Raw genomic sequence first — 22,050 nt, 5'->3', positions numbered from 1 at the left:
TTACTGTTGATCTGCCTGCAACCTTACCTCACCTCCTGCTCAACGGGAATAAAACACTACCTATTCTGCCACCCAAAGGAATAGGTGGAGAGGAACTAGCTAGGGATGAGAAGTACTGCCGCAGCAGTGGCTGTGAGCTTGTAGGAACAGCTGTCCTCTTTTTTCTCACAACTAGGTTGCTTTGTCAGCTTGCTCCTCTGAGCAATGCAAGGAGGGGGAGCCACATCATTAGTATTTAGCCAAACGTTAATTCACTATTGGTTTGTTCTGTAACAATAGCTCTGTTCAGAGCTTGATTTGAACAAGGTCTAAACTTGGGAACATGTGAAGTATTAAAGCAAAGTACTTCTGAATATGTGTAGTGATCCTTCTCCCATCAAACTGCGTAATAATCCCATGAATATACTGTCCACATTATTTGCAGTACCAGGAAAGGAAGTGAAACACACCAGTCAATATGACATTTATAAGGTTCATAATGTCCAGCCATTCTAGTGCTCAGCCCTGAAGGAGAGTAGGATAGCCCATCGAAGAGTTGTTTCACACAACATACATATACACAGATGGAATTGTGTACACACAATATGTTTTCCCACCACACATATCATTCATATAGAAATGCCAGGGAATTGGGATTGATGTGGCTTCATGCTGCCCTGTACACCTAATAGTCAATGCAGGGTTGTTGTTATATAATGGCAGTGAGACCGTTTAGAAACTGCATCTAGAATCAGGGCCAGTTTATTGCATTTGGTATTAAGGGGAGGTGGTGGCTCTCCTATTAATTCCCTTACCCCTCCCCACTTTATGGCCCTACTTTTGTAGCAGGAAAGGTGCTTCACATCATTTATGACCAGCCCCCAACTCCTACATGCCAAACTGCAGCAGCAACAAGTGAACCACGCATGACGTCACTTCTCTTCTGCTACTCAATGACATCACAGCCCTACACAGGGCAGTGCTCTTAGTATAGACCAGCTGTGCACCCAATGAGAAGCTGGATTCAGTATACCGTAAATGCACACAAGGGGTGTGGTGAAGCTGACAACTGTCTAAGTGCTTCTTCTCCTGACTCGCTGCCAAGGAAATGCCAGTTACTTCACGCTCTTAAAAAGAGATTCATCTGTTGCTTAGTGTCAGGGAACTGCCATCGGAGCATCAGGTGGTGGAGGGGCTCAGGGAGGAAGAAAGAGACTCAACAGCTGAAGCAGGCACCAGCAGGGGGAGGAGTGATTCTCTGAGGGAATGTGAGCAGGAGGGAGGGCTCAGGGACGCTTCCAGCGAAAACAGTGGGGAGGTATCTGAGTCTCACATAGGGAGACCTACACCTCGCCGGAAACTGTCACGCCGTGAGTCCAGGAGACGCGTTTCCGTTAAGGAGCTCCTTTGCTGGAAACGCTTCCGCAGACAGCCACTGTCGGACTCTACTAGTGACTAGAGCAGACATGTCTGAGGAGCTCCGTCACACACTGAGGTTTGTGGGGTCGCACAAACTCTGAGGGAGCACGATTTTACGCACAAGCAGCTAATCAATCCCTAACAGCAGTCCGACAGTCTTTGTACGCTGCCTGTGCAAGAGAAAGCATCATGAGCGAACCAACCGGAACCGGAGGAGCTGGGGTTGGGGCTGGTCCAAGCTTGGAAGATAGATACCGAGCGTTGGAGGTCCAACTGGCGCTGCAGACGGCGAGGCTGGAGGAGAGAAGGGCTCAGGATGCAGACAAGAAGGGGAGAGCCACTCAGTTCCCCAGAAAGGTACCAGGATTGGTGCAGAAGTTTGGGGGGGACCCCAAGGATTACCATGCCTTTAGGACAGAGATGCAATATGCACTTAATGTGCAGTTTGATGAATTCCCTGATGAGGAATCACGAGTTGCTTTCGTGATTGGGCATCTTGAGAGGGGGGCGAGAGACTGGGTTCGACCCCTGATGGCAACGCACAATGACGTACTAAAGGACACGATGAAGTTCTTTCGTGCAATGGATATCATGTTTTCCAGCGATATTGAGGAAGGGGTGGTGCGCAGACAGCTAATGGCTTGCAAGCAGGGAAGCCGATCTGTCCGTGAGTACTGGACTGAGTTTACCATGCTGGTTCACAGACTGGGTTGGGATTTATCGGCGGCACCCATTCAGATGCTATTTGAAGAAGGTCTTTCGTCGGCTGTGAAAGACGAGCTGTCACGGAGCCCCAGGGCCGGGGTCTATGGATCAGCTGACCAAATCTGCGCTGACCATAGGAGCGCGTCAGGAGGCAAGAGCCTTGGAGAGGCGGGAAGGGAGAGGGGAACGTTGGAAGGAGTTCCGCATTCCAGACATTCCTGAGCCAGCTTTCCCGCCGGCAGAGCCGATGGAAATCGGGACAGCGCGCGCGCGCGCATTTTCAAAACCCAGCGAGGGGGCTAAGAAGGAGGGAAAGGGCGCCCGGAAATGCTATCTCTGCCAACAGCCAGGCCACTTTGCCAGAGTCTGCCCCCAGAGGAAGGAATGGCAAGGGATGGTGGGAGCTGTTGAGGGGGAAGAGCAGGGGGAGACGGAGCAGGTAAAAGCCAACGCCTGGTTGCCACAATCGGGGCACTGCAGCCAGGCCAAAGAGCAGTGAAAGTGCCCGTGCCAGAAGCTCCTCGACCTGCTCTAGTGATTGAAGTGTTGCTAGAGCTGCAAAATGGACACCCCTTAAAAATAAAGGCGCTATTGGACTCAGGCAGCTCCTGCAATTTTATGAGCAAGGAGTTTGCTGCTGAACACCAGATACAGACTATCCCTTTAAGCAACCCCCTGCAGGTGACCACGATCGATGGCAGGGAGTTGTTGGGAGGAGGAGTCAGCTTGCAGACGGTCCCAATGATCATGAGGGTGGCAAGGCACACAGAACTGATAGCGTTTAATGTGGCCACCTTGGGAGGCGCTCCCATTATTTTGGGAATGAGCTGGCTAGCTCTACATGATCCGCTGGTTGGCTGGCATCAAAGAGTGGTGTCCTTTGGTTCAGCACATTGCTTAGAACACTGCAAAGGGGAAAAGGGTTCAGCAGGGGCCCAAGCCACCCTAGCAGGGACTGAAGTAATGGAGAAGGTGAAGGTACCACCACAGTATGCAGATCTCAGCGACGTGTTCAGCGAGAAGGAAGCTGACCAACTACCCCCGCATAGGCCCTTTGATTGCCAGATCAATTTACTCCCTGGAGCACAGCTTCCTGTGGGCAAGTTGTATGCCATGTCAGACAGGGAAATGCAGGAGTTGCGAGAGTTTATTGACAAGAACCTGAAGAGAGGTTTCATCAGAGAGTCCAAAGCAGCGGGGGGTAGCCCAGTGTTTTTTGTGGACAAAAAAAACGCGGACAAGCCGAGACTTGTATGTGACTTTAGGAGGTTGAACGCAGTGACTGAACCAGTGGTGTTCCCTATGCCCAGGATTGATGATATTTTGACCAGGGTGCGGAAGGGAAAGATTTTTACAAAACTGGATCTAAGGGGGGCGTACAACCTGATACGCATAAGGAAAGGAGATGAATGGAAAACCACCATGTTTACCCCTTTGGGGGCATTTGAATATCTCGTTATGCCATTTGGATTACAAGCAGGCTCCGCGTGCTTTCAATCTTTTATGAACCATGTACTGGGCCCTTTGCTCTACAAGAATTGCGTTGCTTTCCTAGATGATGTGTTGGTGTATTCGGAGAATGAGGAGCAACATGTGAGAGACGTCAGAGAAGTGTTGAGGAGACTGCAAGCCAACAGGCTGTGGGTGAAACTGGAGAAGTGTCAGTTTCATACCAAGGAGGTGGAATTCCTGGGGTACCGCCTGTCAGACAAGGGATTGGCCATGGATCCCGGCAAGGTGCAGGCGGTGCTGGACTGGAAAACACCAAAAACCAAGAAGGATGTGCAGAGGTTCCTAGGGTTTGGAAACTTTTATCGTAAGTTCATCCGCAACTTCGCCCATCTGACGGCGCCCATTACTGACTGTCTCAGCAGTAAAAAGAAGTTTGTATGGACGGCGGAGGCGGAGCGAGCGTTTGAGGAGCTGAAAAGGGCCTTCGCCTCTGAAGAACAACTTCTGCATGTGGATTTACAAAGGAAGCTAAGGGTCGAAACAGACGCATCTGACAGAGCCATAGGGGCGGTGCTTCTTCTGCAGCCGGGAAAGGAGGAGTCAGAGTGGCGACCGTGTGCCTTCTTTTCGCGAAAGCTGAACAAATCCGAGAGGAACTACACGGTGTACGACCGAGAACTTCTTGCGATTCATGAGGCGTTCCGGAGATGGAGGCATCTGCTAATTGGTGCACAACATAAGGTGCAAGTGTGCACGGACCATAAAAATCTAGAGTATTGGAGAACTGCGCGAGTGCTCAACCAAAGGCAGTTGAGATGGGCCCAGGAGTTCTCCAAATTTAACTTTGAGATTTGTTACGTGCCAGGCCCAGAGAATGTTAGGGCGGACGCTCTCTCACGCAAACCTGAATATTTGGAGGGGGAGGGAGCACCTGAAGAAACCCATATCATCCCAGAGGATCGCTGGGTGTGTGGGGCGACTTTGGTGGGACAAAGGGAATTGGTAGAGGGTACGGTGCTTGATGCATACGCCCAGGACAAACTCAGGGGTCTCAGGAGGGAGGAAGACAAACCCGGTGGTTTTGAGGAGAGAAATGGGGCATTGTATTACAAGGGAGCGTTATATATACCCGAAGGGGAATTGAGGGAGAAGGTACTCAAGCAGTTGCACGATAGTCCCACAGCAGGGCATTTTGGGCAACACAAGACCATGTGGCTGGTTACTAGGGAATTTTGGTGGCCCAAAGTCAGGGAAGATGTGCGGGAGTATGTGAGAGGGTGTGAACAATGCCAAAGAGCCAAGGGGGAGAGGCGGGCGCCGGCTGGTTTATTAGAACCACTGCCCACACCTGAAAGACCGTGGGAAGCAGTGGCAATAGATTTCATGACTGATCTGCCAAGGTCTAGAGGGAAAACAGCCATCATGGTGGTGGTAGACCTGTTAACTAAAATGGCCCACTTTATAGCCTGCTCACATGCGGTCACAGCAGAAGAAACAGCCAAATTGTTTGTAGAGAATGTGTTTCGGCTGCATGGCGCCCCCTTGAGGGTGGTTTCAGACCGGGGAAAACAATTTACTTCCAGGTTCTGGAGGAAGCTCATGAGCTTACTGCATGTAGAGGTTAATTTCTCAACGGCCCGTCATCCAGAAACCAACGGGCAGGCGGAAAGAGCAAATGGGGTTCTCCAGAAATATTTGAGGTGTTACGTTAATGACAGAGAGAATGATTGGGTGGAGAAGCTGGCGTTGGCAGAATTTGCCTACAACAATGCAGAGAACGTGTCCACGGGGATGAGCCCCTTTTTGGCTAATCACGGGTGCCATCCCAGAGCCTTCCCAGGGGGGGGAGGGGAGAACTGGAGCGTTCCAGCTGCAGAACAGTTCGTTGAAGAAATGGAAGCGATTCATCGCCAGCTCCAACTCAACTTAAACAGGGCTAAGGAGGAATATAAGAGGCAGGCTGACAAAAACAGAAGAGAAGGTGAAAGCATTAGGGTGGGGGACCAGGTGTGGCTGTCAACCCAAGGGTTGCCATTCAAAGGAGGTTGTAAGAAGTTAAGACCCAAAAGGCTGGGTCCGTTTGAAGTCATGCAGCAGGTCAACCCAGTGGCTTTCAGACTCCGGTTACCGAACCACATGAAGCTGCACCCAGTTTTTCACAGGTCGTTGCTGTCACCGTATAGAGGAGACAGTGAAGGGAGGGTCACTAGGGGACCAGCAATGGAGGAGAAGGAACACAGCTACCATGTAGCGGAGATCCTTGATTCCAGGTGGAAGGGAGATCAAGTAGAGTATTTGGTAATGTGGGAAGGGGAACCGGAGTCGGAAAACACCTGGGTTAGGGCAGAGGATGTCAATGACGAAGTTTTAATAGAGACTTTTCATCAGAGGTTCCCACGTAAACCTCAGCCTGTAGCGAGGTTCCGAAGGGAATACTTTGCCACCACCGATGAGGAAGAGGAGTTGGAGGGGTTCCCAGATTCTGAAGAGGAAGAGGATTCAGCGAGCCAGGACGACGATCGATGGAGGGAGTTGTTCGAGACGTCTGAAGATGAGGAAGATTCTTTTCGGGGTTTTAGCCCTTCACCTCCCAGAGGGGAGGTAATGGGAGGGGGTGAGGGGGGCCCTGGAGGGGAGGTGGATGTCAGGGAACTGCCATCGGAGCATCAGGTGGTGGAGGGGCTCAGGGAGGAAGAAAGAGACTCAACAGCTGAAGCAGGCACCAGCAGGGGGAGGAGTGATTCTCTGAGGGAATGTGAGCAGGAGGGAGGGCTCAGGGACGCTTCCAGCGAAAACAGTGGGGAGGTATCTGAGTCTCACATAGGGAGACCTACACCTCGCCGGAAACTGTCACGCCGTGAGTCCAGGAGACGCGTTTCCGTTAAGGAGCTCCTTTGCTGGAAACGCTTCCGCAGACAGCCACTGTCGGACTCTACTAGTGACTAGAGCAGACATGTCTGAGGAGCTCCGTCACACACTGAGGTTTGTGGGGTCGCACAAACTCTGAGGGAGCACGATTTTACGCACAAGCAGCTAATCAATCCCTAACACTTAGGTTCACTAAAACCATTAATGTATATAGACTTTTAATGAGCAAATGTATATTTTTCCAGCTATTTAAAACTGCTTTGGTCTTGGATTAGTGGCTGCCCTAAAGGGAGAAAAAGAATCCCGAAGGCAAGCCTTTCACCTGTTGCCATCTCCCCTTTCACTTAGACTTGTGCGTGACTTGCTACCGTGCTCTACCCAGCATTCTGTATTAACTTGCAGCATGCACTTCATTTTCTAGAGAAAGGCCAAGGCTGGGTGACAGTTAATCTTCTCGTGATGTGTAACAATTTGATGCGCAATGACTTTTGATATGTGCAGCAAGGGAATTGAACCAAAGCTCTTTAGCTTCTAGTTGGTTTTGACAACTTGCGAGATTTAACAGAAGGCCTGAATTGTAATCACACAAAATATAGAGGTCTGAAATGGCCAGAATTTATGATGGAAACAGCAATGGAAGTTCTTGAAAGTCAGAGCAGAGAGCTGTAGGCAAACACATATCCAAATAAAAAGGCTTATTTATCTGAAACAGAAGTATGCAACCTTGGGTTATAGTAAATCTTCAGCTTTTGTCATCTCTAGGTTGTTGTTCTGTACCAGAAAATCCAGTGACATACATCTTTATTCACTTCATTTTACACATAAGATATATTTCTAAACTGCCCTGTGATCTTTGGATGAAGAGCAGTATATAAATTTAATAGAAATAAATACATTTTGAAAGAAGAAAGCAAAGAGAGAAAAGGTGGACTTCAGAAAGTGAATTGGGTGTGACTGCATTAAGACCTATGCTTTTTTAGTTATTAGAGATACAGGAGGAGTTCATTTGGTCTGCTTTGTTAGTAGATCAACAGAATTCTATGTTCCTGAACTTGCTTGCAGATTGGAAGACTACTATTAATTGGATTATGCAATTATCTAGATTTTGTGCTGCGGTTAGAGGAAATTAATCAAAATACATTGAAATGCATTGAAAAATGTGTACTTCACAGGCAGAGAGTGTACAAAATGTGTACAATTTACATGTAGGCTTAGAATGTTCACAGAATGAACTTAGACTCATACATCCATCTCTCCTCACTGCTGTCTTATACTAGGTGTTCTGTACTGAACTCAACAGCTAACAATCAATATCCCATTATTTGTACATGATGTACAGCACACATACTCATATACTCCCTGCTGACAATGACTGCACTGCCTATAGTTGTTCAACCAGGCACCCACCAAGATGTTCCAAAACACCTAGGTAACAGGTAGGAAGGAAGCCAGACACCCCTGCATCATGCATCGTCCCAGAGCATAGATGCCATGGCTTTAGCCACCCTTAGGAGGTGCTTTACTAGAAACAATTTCTAAGCTTTGCCATGGCTGCTATAACTCCTAAGGCTCCAGGAAAAGAAGCTTGAAGGGTTGATCCTAGAGGGCAAGACTGATCCATCCCCCTAATCTGTGTCATTTTTTTTGCCATAGTTGAATACTGCCCATAGACTATAAAATGCTGCAATAAACAAGCTGTAGAACTGAAAAATGGGTTGAAAATAATCTAACTTGGATTCACAAGTAGACAGTGTTAAGTGCTTCACATCACAAGGGTGGTGAACATGCAGTAATGCAGGTGGCAGCCCCAAGACTTGTTTATGCGTGCCATTACATTTCAGATACTAATTTGCATGAATAAATCAGTTGTTACCTGAAGATTTTTGTAGTGAACAGTACTTCTGCAATGACGAGTCTTTGCTGTCTCCTCATTTGTATAGAAAAGTCCACAGAGTTTGCAGTAAAAGCCAGTTCTGGGCACAACGAATTCCATGCCTATAAAACAATATTGACTTGCAATTATTACCGGGGGTGGGAATCAGATAGCCTTATAAAGAAAATTCCTTTCCATGGGGAGAAAAATGGTTGAACTTATTTTGGCGTCACCTGAATTTCTTAAAGTATAGTGCTTTCACTTCTCAGATATTTATAATTTCTCTATCAAAAATAATATAGAGTAATGTAGCATAGGAGGCCGCCCTATATAGAGTCAAACCATGGGTCCATTGTCTCTCACTAGGTGGTCTTGGCTAAGTCACTTTTTCTTACTCTCTCTCCCACCTGACTGTGCCATGTGCCAGCCCTTCCTGTAACCTAGGGAATTGTGGTTGTCCTATTAGTCAGCCTTTAGGCCTGACCTGGTTGTCGATGAGGAGGCTGATCTGGACTGTATTACTGAGTTTTGGATGGGTGAACAGGGTGGAGTTGGTCTCACCCAGCTGTACCCACCTGGTGGAGCACCAGGGCAGACTTGAAGGCTGGGGAGGGGGAGTTGCTGTGGTCTATAGAAATTCTCTCTCTCCAGGCTCTCTGTCCAGTGGGGGCCTTTTAAACACTCTCTCTCTCTCTCTCTCTCTCTCTCTCTCTCTCTCTCCCTCTCTCTCTCTCTCTCTCTCTCTCTCTGTGTGCGTGTGTGTGTTTGTTTGTTATTACGGTATGTATTTTTGTGTCTTTATATTGTAAACAGCTCTGTGATCTTCAGATGAAGGGTGGTATAGAATGAATGAATGAATGAATGAATGAATAAGGATAATGCAAGCCTTGTGCTGCCAGAATGGTTGAAGGTAGTTTAAAAGGATCAGGTGACAGGTCTGATATACATTCAAGAGGTGAAGATAAACTGTCATGAATTATTAAATGGATTTTACCTTCAGTAAAATATTAAAAATGATGCTTATTGTACGTATCTGTCTTTAGAGATGTACTTTTGTCTGATAACAATAAGACTGATATTTATGTTAAGTTTAGCTTTTATACTTGTCAGGGTATATATATTTTTGCAGGGTATTGTATATGCAATAATGATAAATAGAAGTTTTAAAATATTGACCTACCTTGCAGGCTTCTTGTTAACAATTATATAACATAATTCATGAGAAGGGCTTTGAACACCAAGTTACTGACTAAATAGAGGCTCACCCCCTGTATTTGACATCTCTGTCCCAGTTTCAATGCTATTCAGTGCCTCTGGAGAAAATCAAAAGGTTGACTTGACTCTGTCTATTTTTAATTTATTCTTTCCCCTTATGTCCCTAACCTGACTAAACACCGCTATTAATATACTGCCTAATGCCAACTGAGTGAGAGCAACAGAAACTTCTCTTTTCAGAAGCTCTTTTAAATAACTCTTTTAAATAATCTGAAACAGATACCATTGTTTTCTTGCAAAACAAATGTATTGTAAAGAGTTAAATGTGTATCGCTTGTAATGAGACATACCTAGCGGAATGCTGAGCTCTGTAAACACATCTTCTTGTTCCCATGATGGTGAAAAGTAAGATCTTTTAGATTCTACCTCTGGGAAGTCAGTAGTTTTCATTTCCTGATACCTACAATTTGCTTTGAAAGCAAAAGCATACTGAGTAAAATCAGTTCCGTGCAATATTTATAACCTGAACCCAACATATTTCCTAGACCAATCCAGTGTTGCTTCTACACTAAATATACCCCCCCAATCAAGTTTTAAAGATAATTCAGATGACATGGTTGACATACATTGCATTCCAGTGTTTTTTGAGCGGTACAATGTATATACATATCCTCTCTCGCTTCAGACCTCAATAAGGAATAGCTATAATTTTTAGGTGAACAGATGGCAACTCTAGGCTTTAGAAGTTGGCAAGCTATATGAGGTTTGAAGATCTGTCAGAAGGACTCCTACAATCTGAGCCTCAGTTATTGAGAAGAGAAACATGATAGTTTGCCAAAAGTAACAGGTTGTTTTGTGCTGTGCCTAGATGGGACACATTTGAATTCAAATTGTCACAAAGATCAGCTAGCTAAAGATATTTGAAGTTAGCTGTGTCTTGAAGCTATACAACATCTGAACCACAACCCTACTGTCTGAATACCAGCTATAGCCATGGCCTTTGACTAGAACAATAAATTCTGAACTATTAACATAAATCATGAACAAAGAAACATATGGGTAAAAAAACAAATCAGGAAAAATAAATTATTATGCTCTGGTATGAAAAAAGAATGAAATGTGGCAATCCCAAAAGCCATTTCATGCCAAATTAATCTTTTAAAGATATCTAAGGAATATTTTTTATCAACCAGACATAAATAATTTAGTTGTTGACCTGGTCTTCCCATTAACAATTCTAAGTAATTTAAGCTGGGTGCTCCAAAGGTTCAGCTCAACTTGTATGAACCCAGAAGTGACCATAATAACGGATGTCTCTTCCAGAACACTTGCTTGATACATATCTAATTTCCTTGACACCATCTGAATAAGAACCTTAATTTTGACAGTCCTGTTCTTCAACTGAGTTTCTTCCTAGGAAAATCACAACGCTTTGAACAATGTTTACTCTTAATGACAAAATAACTAAAAACACTGAACAGAAAAAGGACAACAAAACTAATCTAGCAAAGGGAGAGAAGGAAAAATATACTAGTTACCCGGTGCCTTTTGATGTTCCTGACTTCCACAGCTTGTTTCCTCCTGGGAGTTTTTTACCAGCATTTCCATAGCTTTTCTACTCTCGCTTTCTAATGATTCCATTGCTTTATCATCACCTACAAGTGTGTCATTTTGCTGGAAGAGCTCTTCTTTAGGAGGATCAGAAGATACACACTGCTCTTCCATCCTTAAATGAATGTTAGTGCTTTCTTTTATTTTTCTTTGCTTATCATGGTAATCGGAATCCCTTAGAGGTCTGTCTTCTTGCAATTCATCTGGCTTCTGCTCAGTGTCCAGATTTAGATGTGGTGCTTTATCAGCTGCATTATCACCTTCAGAGCCAGGGAGATCCCCTGCGTTTTCCTCTTCTGACCCTAAGCTTGATTCCATTGCGTTTGATTTGTCTTCACTTCCACTTAATAAGCTGTGCTCATTCTTCACCTGTAATCCAGCAGCTAAAGAACTCACTAAAGGACATTCTTGGTCTTTCTGACCTACTGTTACTATTTCTTCAAGTTCAGTTATATCCGGCTCCATTATAAGGTCGTCTTCTCCCACCTCATCTACAGTTACTAGCTCTTCCATATTAGTTGGATACCAGGTCTCAGCTTCCATCTCACTTCCGCTTTCCCAATCCTGTAACAAAGATGTACATCCCATTGTGAATATGTCAATAAAGAGGATATTATTGGAGGTCCAGTTCAGATGCAACAACACACCATGGTTCATTATTTTAATAATGAATCACAGCAAGTCACAGGCTAGCATGTTCCCTCTCTCCCCTCTCATTATTATTATTATGCACATGTGAAGATTGAAAACTTCTGCTTCCCCCTTTTTAAAAATACTGTTTTTATTTATTTTCATGGTACAGAAGATAAATTTTGAGAAAACAATTCTTATAACAATAAAGAACAAGTAATTTGTCCTGATAAAATTATGGACTTTTATCATGCCATGTGTTAAGGTTTCATTTGATTGTTCTAAGAGATCACACCACATTTTCCCATGAGTGCTAGGCGGATTCCTGCCACAGTCTGAACAATCTATAAACTCTTTTTCTATTTTGTACAATGATAGATATATAACATATCTGTATATATCTTAAATCCATATAATCAATATAAATAGGGAATATATCTAGATCCTTTTGTATTCGGGTTTGTAGACCAAGATGGTTACCATATACAGGTCCAGCACATTCCACTAATACTAAGGCCCAGGTATTTTTCTCTCTTGGCACCAGCAGTTGTTTTTAATCCAATTTCTCTACTCTATTATAACCTCCTCCAGATTCCATGCTTGTGCATAACTTTTGGCTCAGTCAGTTTTATAGCCTGCCACTCCTGGTACATCACAACATGAGGAACCGCAGAAGAGGCTGTTCCCTTAGGCCAAGTGGGGATCTGCCCCATTATCCACAGTCTGCCCCCACCTGTTTGCTTATTTACAACCAGTCCTGGGGATGCGCTGTGTGTTACCTTCTCCTTAGTGTCTCAGTGTTGCCCTTGTAGATGAAGATGGTCTGGAGAGTGGCCACACAAGAAAAGACCTTTTCTGTGGTGGCTCCCCATTTGTGGAATGATCTCTCCAGGGAGACTCTCCTGGCATCTTCATTACATATCTTTAGGCACTAGGTGAAAACATTCTTCTTCATCTGGGCCTTTGGCTGATTAATCCATCTATGGCTTTTAAAGTATGTTGGGGGGTATTGTTTTCGTTTGTTTTGTTATTATTTTATACTTTTGTGCTTTTATACTGTAAACCACTCTGATCTTATGTGGAAGCGTGGTATATAAATTTAATAAATAACAACAAAGGGATTCAAAGTAGAATTAGTTGGTTCTGCCCCTCACTGGTTCCAGCTCTGCCCCTCATTGGCTTTGCCTACACTTAGCCTCCCTGCTTTCCGCCCTACCAGTCCCAATGTGCATCAGCCAGCATTGAAGAATCTGTATGGTTTTTATTAGCACCCTTTCCCCCCTATCATTTATGATAAAACAGCCTGGCAAAATGCTAGGAATTTTTAGATGGATGATGATTCAAACTTGAAAAAAGATTTTGATATCAGCCAGAGGAACGTTTTGCCTAACAACTTTTGCTTCTGTTCAAAAGGCTGCATATGGCACACACCAGCTGTTAGAATCCTTATGTGTGCCCAATGCAGTGTGCCTATGGCTCTGCTGTTGTAGTCCCATTTGAACTTTTGACCTTACTATTTTTCATTGTTATGACAATTTTTGTCATATGCCCTGGGAGGAGCAATTGTAAAGGGTTGGGGGAAGGAAACGTCTGAAAATATAAAAGCTAAGCCTATTTGTTTCTCTCCCGTTTGCTCTATTAAACTTATCCTTCTAGTGTCCTAGAAAGGCGTGGAGGGCAGATACTCTTGGGAGATCAGTTTCCTGCTGCTATAGATACTGCTAGCTTTCACATCTGATGATCAGCTCATGACCCTAAAGATATGATGCTGGAAAACATCCAAGGACATTGGCCTATGTTTCTTCAGAGCCGGACTGAGGGACTAGCTTTTCACTTATGTATCCTTTCAATAAGTTCTCACTTTAACTTTATTTAATTTGCTCCTGCTCAAAGTGACAAGTTGGCCTAATGCTTGGATTTAATTTTTTAAACTCTATAGCTTTTCAAAGATGCCAAATTTTTGAAAGCCAGTGCCAAGTATTCAAAGCAATCTAAGTATGTAGAGAACAACTAAAAAAAGAGTCTGAGGATCTGTCCAAAGAAGCAAAGGTCATGATGACATAATTTGTAAAGCCTTTGGGTAAAATCCAGTAGTGTCCTTCTACAAACAGAATACACACCATTGGAGCAACGGATCTTCACCCCTGCAGCATCCCACATACTCCCATAAAATGCTGCAGAGGTTTGGGGTACTTTCTGGAGCAGATGTGGATGTGGGGAGTTGTGGGAGGAAGAGATGAAAGGGAAGTCCTCCTCACACAACAATGAGTGTCATCCCCACACCCAAATACTTTTGGAAGTGCCCTTCCAGACTCAATTCAAAGTGCTGCTTATTGCCCTTAAAATCCTAAACAGCTTGGGTTCTCTGTGCCATACAGAGAGCCGCCTTCTGCATTAACTTCTTTTCAGTAAAAGTTAGAATCTGCTCCCCAGATTGTAATTGCATTTCTGGATTTGAGGGGGCACACAAAAACTTAACTATTTACAAAAATTAATTAATCAAATAAATCTGGTGGCTGTTTTTTAAAATTAATATAACCGTACTGGCTATTGCTATTATTAATAGACCACCCTTCCTCATGATGGAGCCCAGGGCAGTCATCAGCATAATAAAAAGCACAGCAATTGTACACAATCATTTAAAACATTTTAAAACAGCATGATTAAAATTATAACTTTATACAGCAGCAAAGTAATACAAGACCCATACAAAACATATGTCCCCAAAGTCTGGATGAACAAAAACATTTTCAGCTAAAATCTGAAATTTGACAGTATTAGATATGATCACACTTCCCTAGTGGGGGAAAATATCCTACTGTTGAGGTGCTGCCACTGTGAAGATCCTGTTTTAAAGCAACACACCACAGGCCATGCTCATGAATGTGTTGCCTTCCTGAAGATTTGCACCTTCACTGTGATATGTGTTTCTATCTGATTTTAGTGTTGTTTGTATTTTTCATGTTTTTGATTATATATTGAATATCTGGCAGCCAAGTGACTCAAGAAATTTTCAAGCAAACAAATTTTACATTAGATATCAAGGCCCATGAACGTATAAATCTCACCTTTTCTTTTCTTGAGTTTTCCATAGGATCTTCTGCTTCTTTCATCTGCTTATTTGCGGGAAAGGGTATCTCCATATTAGAATATATATTTTTAACCTAAGACAGAGATTGTCTATGGGTGAAGACAGATGTAATATAAAAAGTGAACTTACATTGCATCCCTCTTTCATGATGTGAGCCCTCTTCCTCCCACCTTCAAAATTTGATGGATGGATGTACATACCAGAAAATCAAATGCTGATTTAGTGGAGGCCTCATCCACACTTCCACTTGTCCCGTGCCTAGAAAGCATGGGTCTTGGCAGTATTCTGCTTGACTCACGCTTTCTAGGCATGGGTCCGAGCAATTTTCCCCTTGCCCTACTGCTTTCCCAGGGAAAATCTGCTCTTAAGTTCTAAATAAGAACAAATGGGAATGTGCAGAAAACCCAATTGTCACTTGCTCCAACTGAGTTCTAAAGAGCAGTTTTCCCTGGGGGAAAGCAGTGGAACAAGAGGAAGTGTGGATAAGCTCTCAGTATTGCCCCTTCTCCCAGGTTATCAGATGGGTTACCTGGTTTTGTTTTGCTTTTTTAGAATTAGAGAGCTGCAAGTGCCTCTATCAATCCATTCATTGTGTTATTTGAACACAAATTATAAACTACTCTGGATGTTTGACAGCAGGAAGCTTTATTGATAAAATGATGAGATGCCACTCAACCAGTGCTGGACACAGCCAGATTTTTCTGCAAGCCTGGAGAACCCTTGTTTTTTCAGAGCTAGACCCCTGGAGAAGATTACTACATTCGGATTTAACACAGTGCTTCCGAATTCAACTTGCTTGCTGCTGTAAAACTGTTTTGTCTGTCTTCCCCAATTTTTTTTATTTTTTTTTACTGCACTCTGCAATCCTCACCTCTTTGTGAATTTAAGCTGATCTTAGGTTCGCAGCTACAAAGAGCAAAATAATAATGCTTAATACTGGAGTTATTAGAAGATCCAGACAAGTCCATTCACTGTAAAATTGTACTGTAGGAATGCACGTTCGTAACTTGTACAAATTAAGGTAAGGATTTGCTATTTTAAAATGTCACAAAATCAGTGAATTACCTTCCACATTATGACAGTTATGAAATAAAAATGAATGTGATCCAGTTCTCAGGACAGTAATTATAATGGGAAATGTTGCAAAAGTAATTTGATTATAATTAACAGTAAGTCACTTCTCAGCATAAGTAATGATACACTGGGCAGGGATATACAGCTGTACTGAACATTGCAGTAAATAGCTTTATGCAAATTTTATCAAATGTGACTGCTGTTCCATAGTGATAATCTGCACCAGGAATTCTAAATTAAACTGTTGCAATATGTTTCTTGTGTATCTTTTTCTATTCTATTCCATTGGAAACTTTAGCTTGTATGTCCTTGTGATTTTACTTAACAACAACATTTGCTCCTAATTTCAAATCCCTTCATTAACAAATAAACAACACACAAATTCTTAAATAGTCAGTTCCGTTGAGGTTGTTCACTGGCAAAATGACAAAGTGGTGACATATAATCAACACAACAGATACACACACACAAATAATATGTAATATAATAAATAGAATAGAATAGAATATACACTAGGAGGTGATGCCTGCAACATGGGCGGGGAATTATTTAATCTGATTTGTAGAAATAGGCAAGGAGAGACAGTGTTGATGGGAGTCTAATTTACATCTGTGCATGTTCATTCTGTAAATTCACACCAAGTTATTTTACAGAAGAGGTACTTTTAATTACAGTGTGTCTCATAAAATTTTCCAATAGTAACTTAAATCACTTATTACCTCATTTTCAGTTCCTGTCCCTGTCTTCACATTAACTCTTTCAGCCTCATCAGGTACTTCTTCCTCTGACTTTTTATCAGAATCCTTACATTTTTCCTTATCACTTTGCTTTTGCTTGTCAGGGACCTTGTTGGGTTTCTGTTCTAATTTTACTTCTCTTGTTGGATCTTCATAGTGAGAATGCTTGTGTTCTTTCAATCTTGCTTCTTCCTTCCTTTTACACTTTGGAGCTGTATCCAGTGTCTGTTTTGAATACTTATCAGATTTTTGCTTTGTTGGTTTCCTATAATAGTCTTCTTCTCTGTTCTTATATCCAGGCAAACCATGAATCCCCTTTGCACTTGGTGACACCCCTCTTAAATATTTTTCTCTGTAGCTTCTGGTTCCTTCAGAACGTTCTTCCGAGTCTAGTTTATCCAAATGGCGCACATAATGTTTCCTCTCATGCACCCATGTGTCAGTTCTATCTCTTTTCTCTTCCCCATTCTCTCTCCAGGGCATTGATTCTCTTTCTTCCTCCCTTCGGGAATATGAAGACTGATCCCATTGCTCTCTCCCATTTCCCCAGTCTGTCCAGTTTGTGCTCAGCGGACTATGTGGGGAACTGCAGGAAGTAAAGCTTGGAGTGTGTGATCTTGGGGAAAGAGAACGGCTTATAGGGCTGCGAGACCGAGGCCTTTCAGGTCCATATCTATAACACAAAGAAAAAGAAGGATGCTACTTATTATTCTTATCATTGTTTTATAATAGTTTTATAGTATTTTATACCACTTTTCAATCACAAGACAGAAACACCAAAGCAGTTCATACCATCGTAAAACATTACACTATCCAGTAACAATCTTAAGGACATTAAGATTTGTTCACATAACCAAACAATCTGATGATTTTGAACTGAATGCATATCCAGCCATCTACATATATTAGCTCTAGAGAATGACTAAAATACCTTAACTACAAGTACCTTAACTACAAGTAAAAAGATAATTTATGAGTTCATCTACTAGTTTTTTGTCTTAACTATAGACAACAATAAACAGGAAATAATATAAAGTGGATTAATATTTTATTTAAAACTGGTATTTCACAGTGTCTGTGCATTTGGCATTTTCTTCTTGAAAATTTCAGAAACACGTTGTAGTTTGTGCTCAGCAGATTTTACTGAGAATGTCAGTATTTCAGCATGCATTTTCTTAACACAGTGGTACCTCGAGTTACAAACGCTTTGAGTAACAAACTCAGCTAACCCAGAAGTAGTACCTCGGGTTGCAAACTTTGCCCCAGGATAAGAATGGAAATCACGCGCCAGTGGCGCAACGGCAGCAGGAAGCCGCATTAGTGAAAGCACAACTCAGGTTAAGAACGCTTTCAGGTTAAGAATGGACCTCCAGAATGAATTAAGTTTGTAACCCGAGGTACCGCTGTATAGCATACAATTTTTAAGTCTCTTAACTTTTAAAAAAACACATTTCAAATCAAAAAAGTAAAAGCTGTTGTTTCTAGCTTTAGACTTGCAGAAATGTCTCCTGTCTGCCTATTTTTGTATTATCCAAAAGCATCTCTGTTCTATAAAGCAATCTCAGCGTCTTTCTGCCATCAACTGTTAACATTGTGTAATACCTGTCTGTCTCCCGCAACATGTCCCGCTCCCTCTGAGAATGGATGTCTTGGATTATTGCTGCCACATTCTTACCTGGTTTCTAAGCCAAATATAAACATACAGATTAATAATCGTAAATAAGCTTCACACTTCAAGCTATTTAAAGAGAAGCACTGGTATGAATATTATTTTATTATGCTTACTTTGCAGAATGCTATGACTTAGTTTCTTACTGTTGAATAAGAGAAAACTAATCAACTAAAAACAATTATTCAATTGGCAAGAAACCATTTGGTTAAAGAAGTTGCTAAGGACAGTACAAGATGGTGGTGAAGGCAGCAGCATAATACCTGACATTGTATCAGTCATGTTGCTGCTGCAAACCAGGAGGAAGAGGAGAAGGAGCGAAGAGGGCACAGTGCATTTGCAGTACACCAACCTTGCCCCTGCTGGTAAGCAGGAGTGATACAGTTGCAGGTCAAGTGAGTCCGCTGCCCCACTATAGCATCCATTGCTGGCTAGTGGCTTTACATGTCCACTCAAACTGCTGAGAAATTACAGCTATTAAGAGCCCTAATAGACACATTATTTAGACAATATTTATATGGCATAATATCTCATCCTGTGGTTAGTTTCAGACAGGGCTTTTTTCTAGAGAAGAGGTGCCAGAACTTGTTGACCTTTTTTTAGGGGGAGCACCCACCCCAAGTTGTTGACCTGAGTGACCACTGTTCCCAAGGATTCTTTGCAGGAAACCATGACTGTTTAAAATACTATGAACTATGATAGCTCTTTAAATGTATAGACAGTACAGATGGGGTCTATGAGAGAAATCAGGGGTCTTATTTGTCCAATACTTTAGTCTAATACTCAGTCTAAGCAGAAAAGGCAGGCTTGCCCACTATAAATGATACCACGGGTATATAAACAATGACATGGTGAAGGGGAAAACAGTAGAAAAGAATTTATGAAAGCTTATCTGAAAACAACATACTAGCAATGAAAGCAGTTGAACAACTAACACCAAAATTCACAGAAAGACAGGATAACTAATTTATTTACCTTCAACTGAAGTTCTCTGTATCTTTTAGACATTCTAATGAGCAATTTGTCATCATTTATCATTGCAGGTTTTTCTTTGTAGTACTGCACCATAGCCTGAGCTGCCTCAGTGTAGGCCATTTCTAGAAAAGCCTGTTATAATACAGAAACTGTATTAGTAAAAAAAGAAAAACACGACAAAAACTGCATCTTCATAGTATATTAAAGTGAAGATCATTAGAATAAATAGTAAGATTATCTTAATATATTGTGATATTATGATCTACTAATCAAGTTATATGTGTATGTGTACACACACATACACACACATACACACACACACACAGGCATAATTTTAGTTACACAGAAAGACAGGACACCAGTATCTTCCACTGATATGTAAAAGAAAGTAGCATGGTAGATGCATCTTGTAATCAGGGATGTTGAAAGGACAGTCTGCTAAGATTTCCACATTTTACTAACGGTTCAAGAGCCTTGCCCTCCTTTGCATCTAGCCACACAAGGAAAAATATATCCCAAGCCCTGTGAAAGATTTCAAGTAATTTTCATGGGACCCGGTACAAAAAAATTAGCAGAACGGAAACTCATAAATGTGGGTTTAAAAGAAATGGTAATTGATTATTACAGTTTAACTATAAGCTATATGCAGAAGGAAAGGAACATTGGCTTCATTTACACATCATGGTAATCCAAAAAGTGGTTTACTGAAGCTGTGCAAACTGGTACATTCTGGAAAGCAGCCTGTATCCACTTTGCCTTGGTCTAAATCAAGGTGTGGCTTAGCGTGTCATCTGAACTGGGGATTGGGTTTAAAGTTTCTCTTCCTTAACCATGATAGGGGTTGGGAAAGAAATTTGGTTCACTTTGCATTTCAATATGAACCTACCTAAATCACATTCCTTAAAACAACATGCACACTGAAACAGCCTTCCTTCAAATTTCACACTTCTGGATTTCACAATGCATTTTTCCAACCAAATAATGTGTACAAAAATGTTTATATTAGGAGAAAGCATGCCTAGTGAAAACAGCATACAAAAATAGTTATATAAGGAAAAACTGCTTCCAAAAATGTATGTCTATCTAGATAAAGGCCAAAATTGCATCCAAAATGTGTATTATCGGGAGAGATGTGCATTACAGTTCTGATGAAAGTTACTGAATAAATTTGCAAACTAGTGTGAAAATGTGGAGATGCAAACTTTAGGTAGGAAAAATGAGAAATTGAGAGACACAAAATCAACAGATTTATCCATCCTTAAGACTGGCTCTTAAGAGTAGACAGGAAAACCTAACCTATACAAGGATGTTCTCCTCCACTGAGAAAAGGTCACTAAAGCCACTAATCTCCTACAATGCAGTCCTGTGTTTGCTTGACAAAGTCCCTGTAAAATATGCAGGCATCTGAAAATACAATGATCTAAACTGGGCATCTGAACTAGAGTATACACAATTCATCTTATAAATAAAACAAGCAATTATTCTGGAAGAACTAAAGCGCTAACACACAGTCACTTTTGAAATACCGGTAACTACTGCACTTTAATAAAATGCAATTTATGTTAAAAACTCAAACAATACATTTACAGTACATATTTGTGCTTTTATAATAGCAAACAATAAAAAGAAGGACATACTTGATTGGTGGATTTCATAAGGATATAATTAGTGACTTTTCCAAAGGGAAGTCCAAGATTAATAACATCATTCTCTGTACAGCTTCCTTCAGGGAGATTACAAATGTGTACTACTCGACCTGGTGTACTTTTCCTTTGTGGCAGCTGAAATTGTTAAAAATAAATGTATATACAGATATCTAAAACAGCATCCAACTAGACACATACTTTAAAAAACCCTCTTTCTTAACTTGCACTGTATAGGAATACAAGCCTTAAAGGCAAATCTATGTGTTATCTTTCTCCTGTAATCCTATGCATTCATTTCATATCTCAGACATATCAGTTTTCCATACACTGCTCAAAATACATTAAGATCAGATCTAGTAACAATAAACACCTTGATCAACAGTTAGGACAGAATGGGATTTAAGTCTATCCTAGCCATAATTATACTACTGTAAATAGTTAATATGAACTATTTGTTGTTGTTGTTGCTATTTCTTATACACTGACTTTCCTGTCTCAGGGTGGCTAACAATAAAAAATGCAACATTAAAATGAAGTTGAACCATAAAACAATGGAGCCCCCACCCTGCCTCAGGCTTACATGAGCGACAAGGTAGGGGCTCCCTTACACGGAGGGGTGAGCAGCTGTGTGCACCTCAGTGGAGAAGTTTAAAGGAGCCCCCACCTAGCCTCTGGCTTGCACAAGCTGGAGGTGGGGCGGGGGCTCCATTATACTTCTACATTAAGGCACACACAGCTGCCTTCCTCTCAGTGGAGAAGTGCCAGGCAGTAGGAGCAAGCTGCCTCATCCCTGGGCCCACAAAGCACTGGGGTGAAACCGCCTTAGCTCCAAGCTGAGGCGGTTTCACCCCTGCGCCTTGCAGGGCTGGGGATGAAGCAGCTCGCCCCTCCCTTCTGACATCACAATGTAGCACCAGATCACGAACTTTGGCTGGTGATACATTGCAATGCTGAAAACCTAACACTGCACAGCTCTACAGGATGCTTTTAAAGCCTTTTAATTTTATTTTCTACATATCACTTAACTGGAGAGGAAGCATATGCATGAATGTGGAAGGAGTATGGGCCCAGCCCTGGGCTACATACAGGCCAGCAATTAATTCAAA

General features: G+C 42.2%; 1 protein-coding gene across 9 annotated transcripts in view; it reads right to left on the bottom strand.

Annotated features, from left to right (window-relative positions):
• The window catches only part of RBM20 (RNA binding motif protein 20), a gene marked incomplete at its 5' end in the record, with an annotated part of 113,651 nt that overhangs the window by 2,156 nt on the left and 89,445 nt on the right, over positions 1-22,050 (bottom strand). For 6 of the 9 annotated variants that reach the window (XM_081189352.1, XM_081189345.1, XM_081189351.1 and 3 more), the window contains 8 exons: positions 8,297-8,418; positions 9,862-9,981; positions 11,050-11,686; positions 14,821-14,916; positions 16,637-17,327; positions 18,257-18,336; positions 19,299-19,430; positions 20,936-21,079. In XM_081189352.1, coding sequence (XP_081045478.1) covers positions 8,297-8,418; positions 9,862-9,981; positions 11,050-11,686; positions 14,821-14,916; positions 16,637-17,327; positions 18,257-18,336; positions 19,299-19,430; positions 20,936-21,079 — 2,022 coding nt within the window. The remainder of the gene's footprint in view (positions 1-8,296; positions 8,419-9,861; positions 9,982-11,049; positions 11,687-14,820; positions 14,917-16,636; positions 17,328-18,256; positions 18,337-19,298; positions 19,431-20,935; positions 21,080-22,050) is intronic. The other 3 variants (XM_081189346.1, XM_081189347.1, XM_081189348.1) reach the window with 3 other exon arrangements.

The sequence above is a fragment of the Podarcis bocagei genome, assembly GCF_964188305.1.
Source record: "Podarcis bocagei genome assembly, chromosome: 4".
Lineage (NCBI taxonomy): Eukaryota > Metazoa > Chordata > Lepidosauria > Squamata > Lacertidae > Podarcis > Podarcis bocagei.
This window is presented reverse-complemented; position numbering and strand designations above follow the sequence as displayed.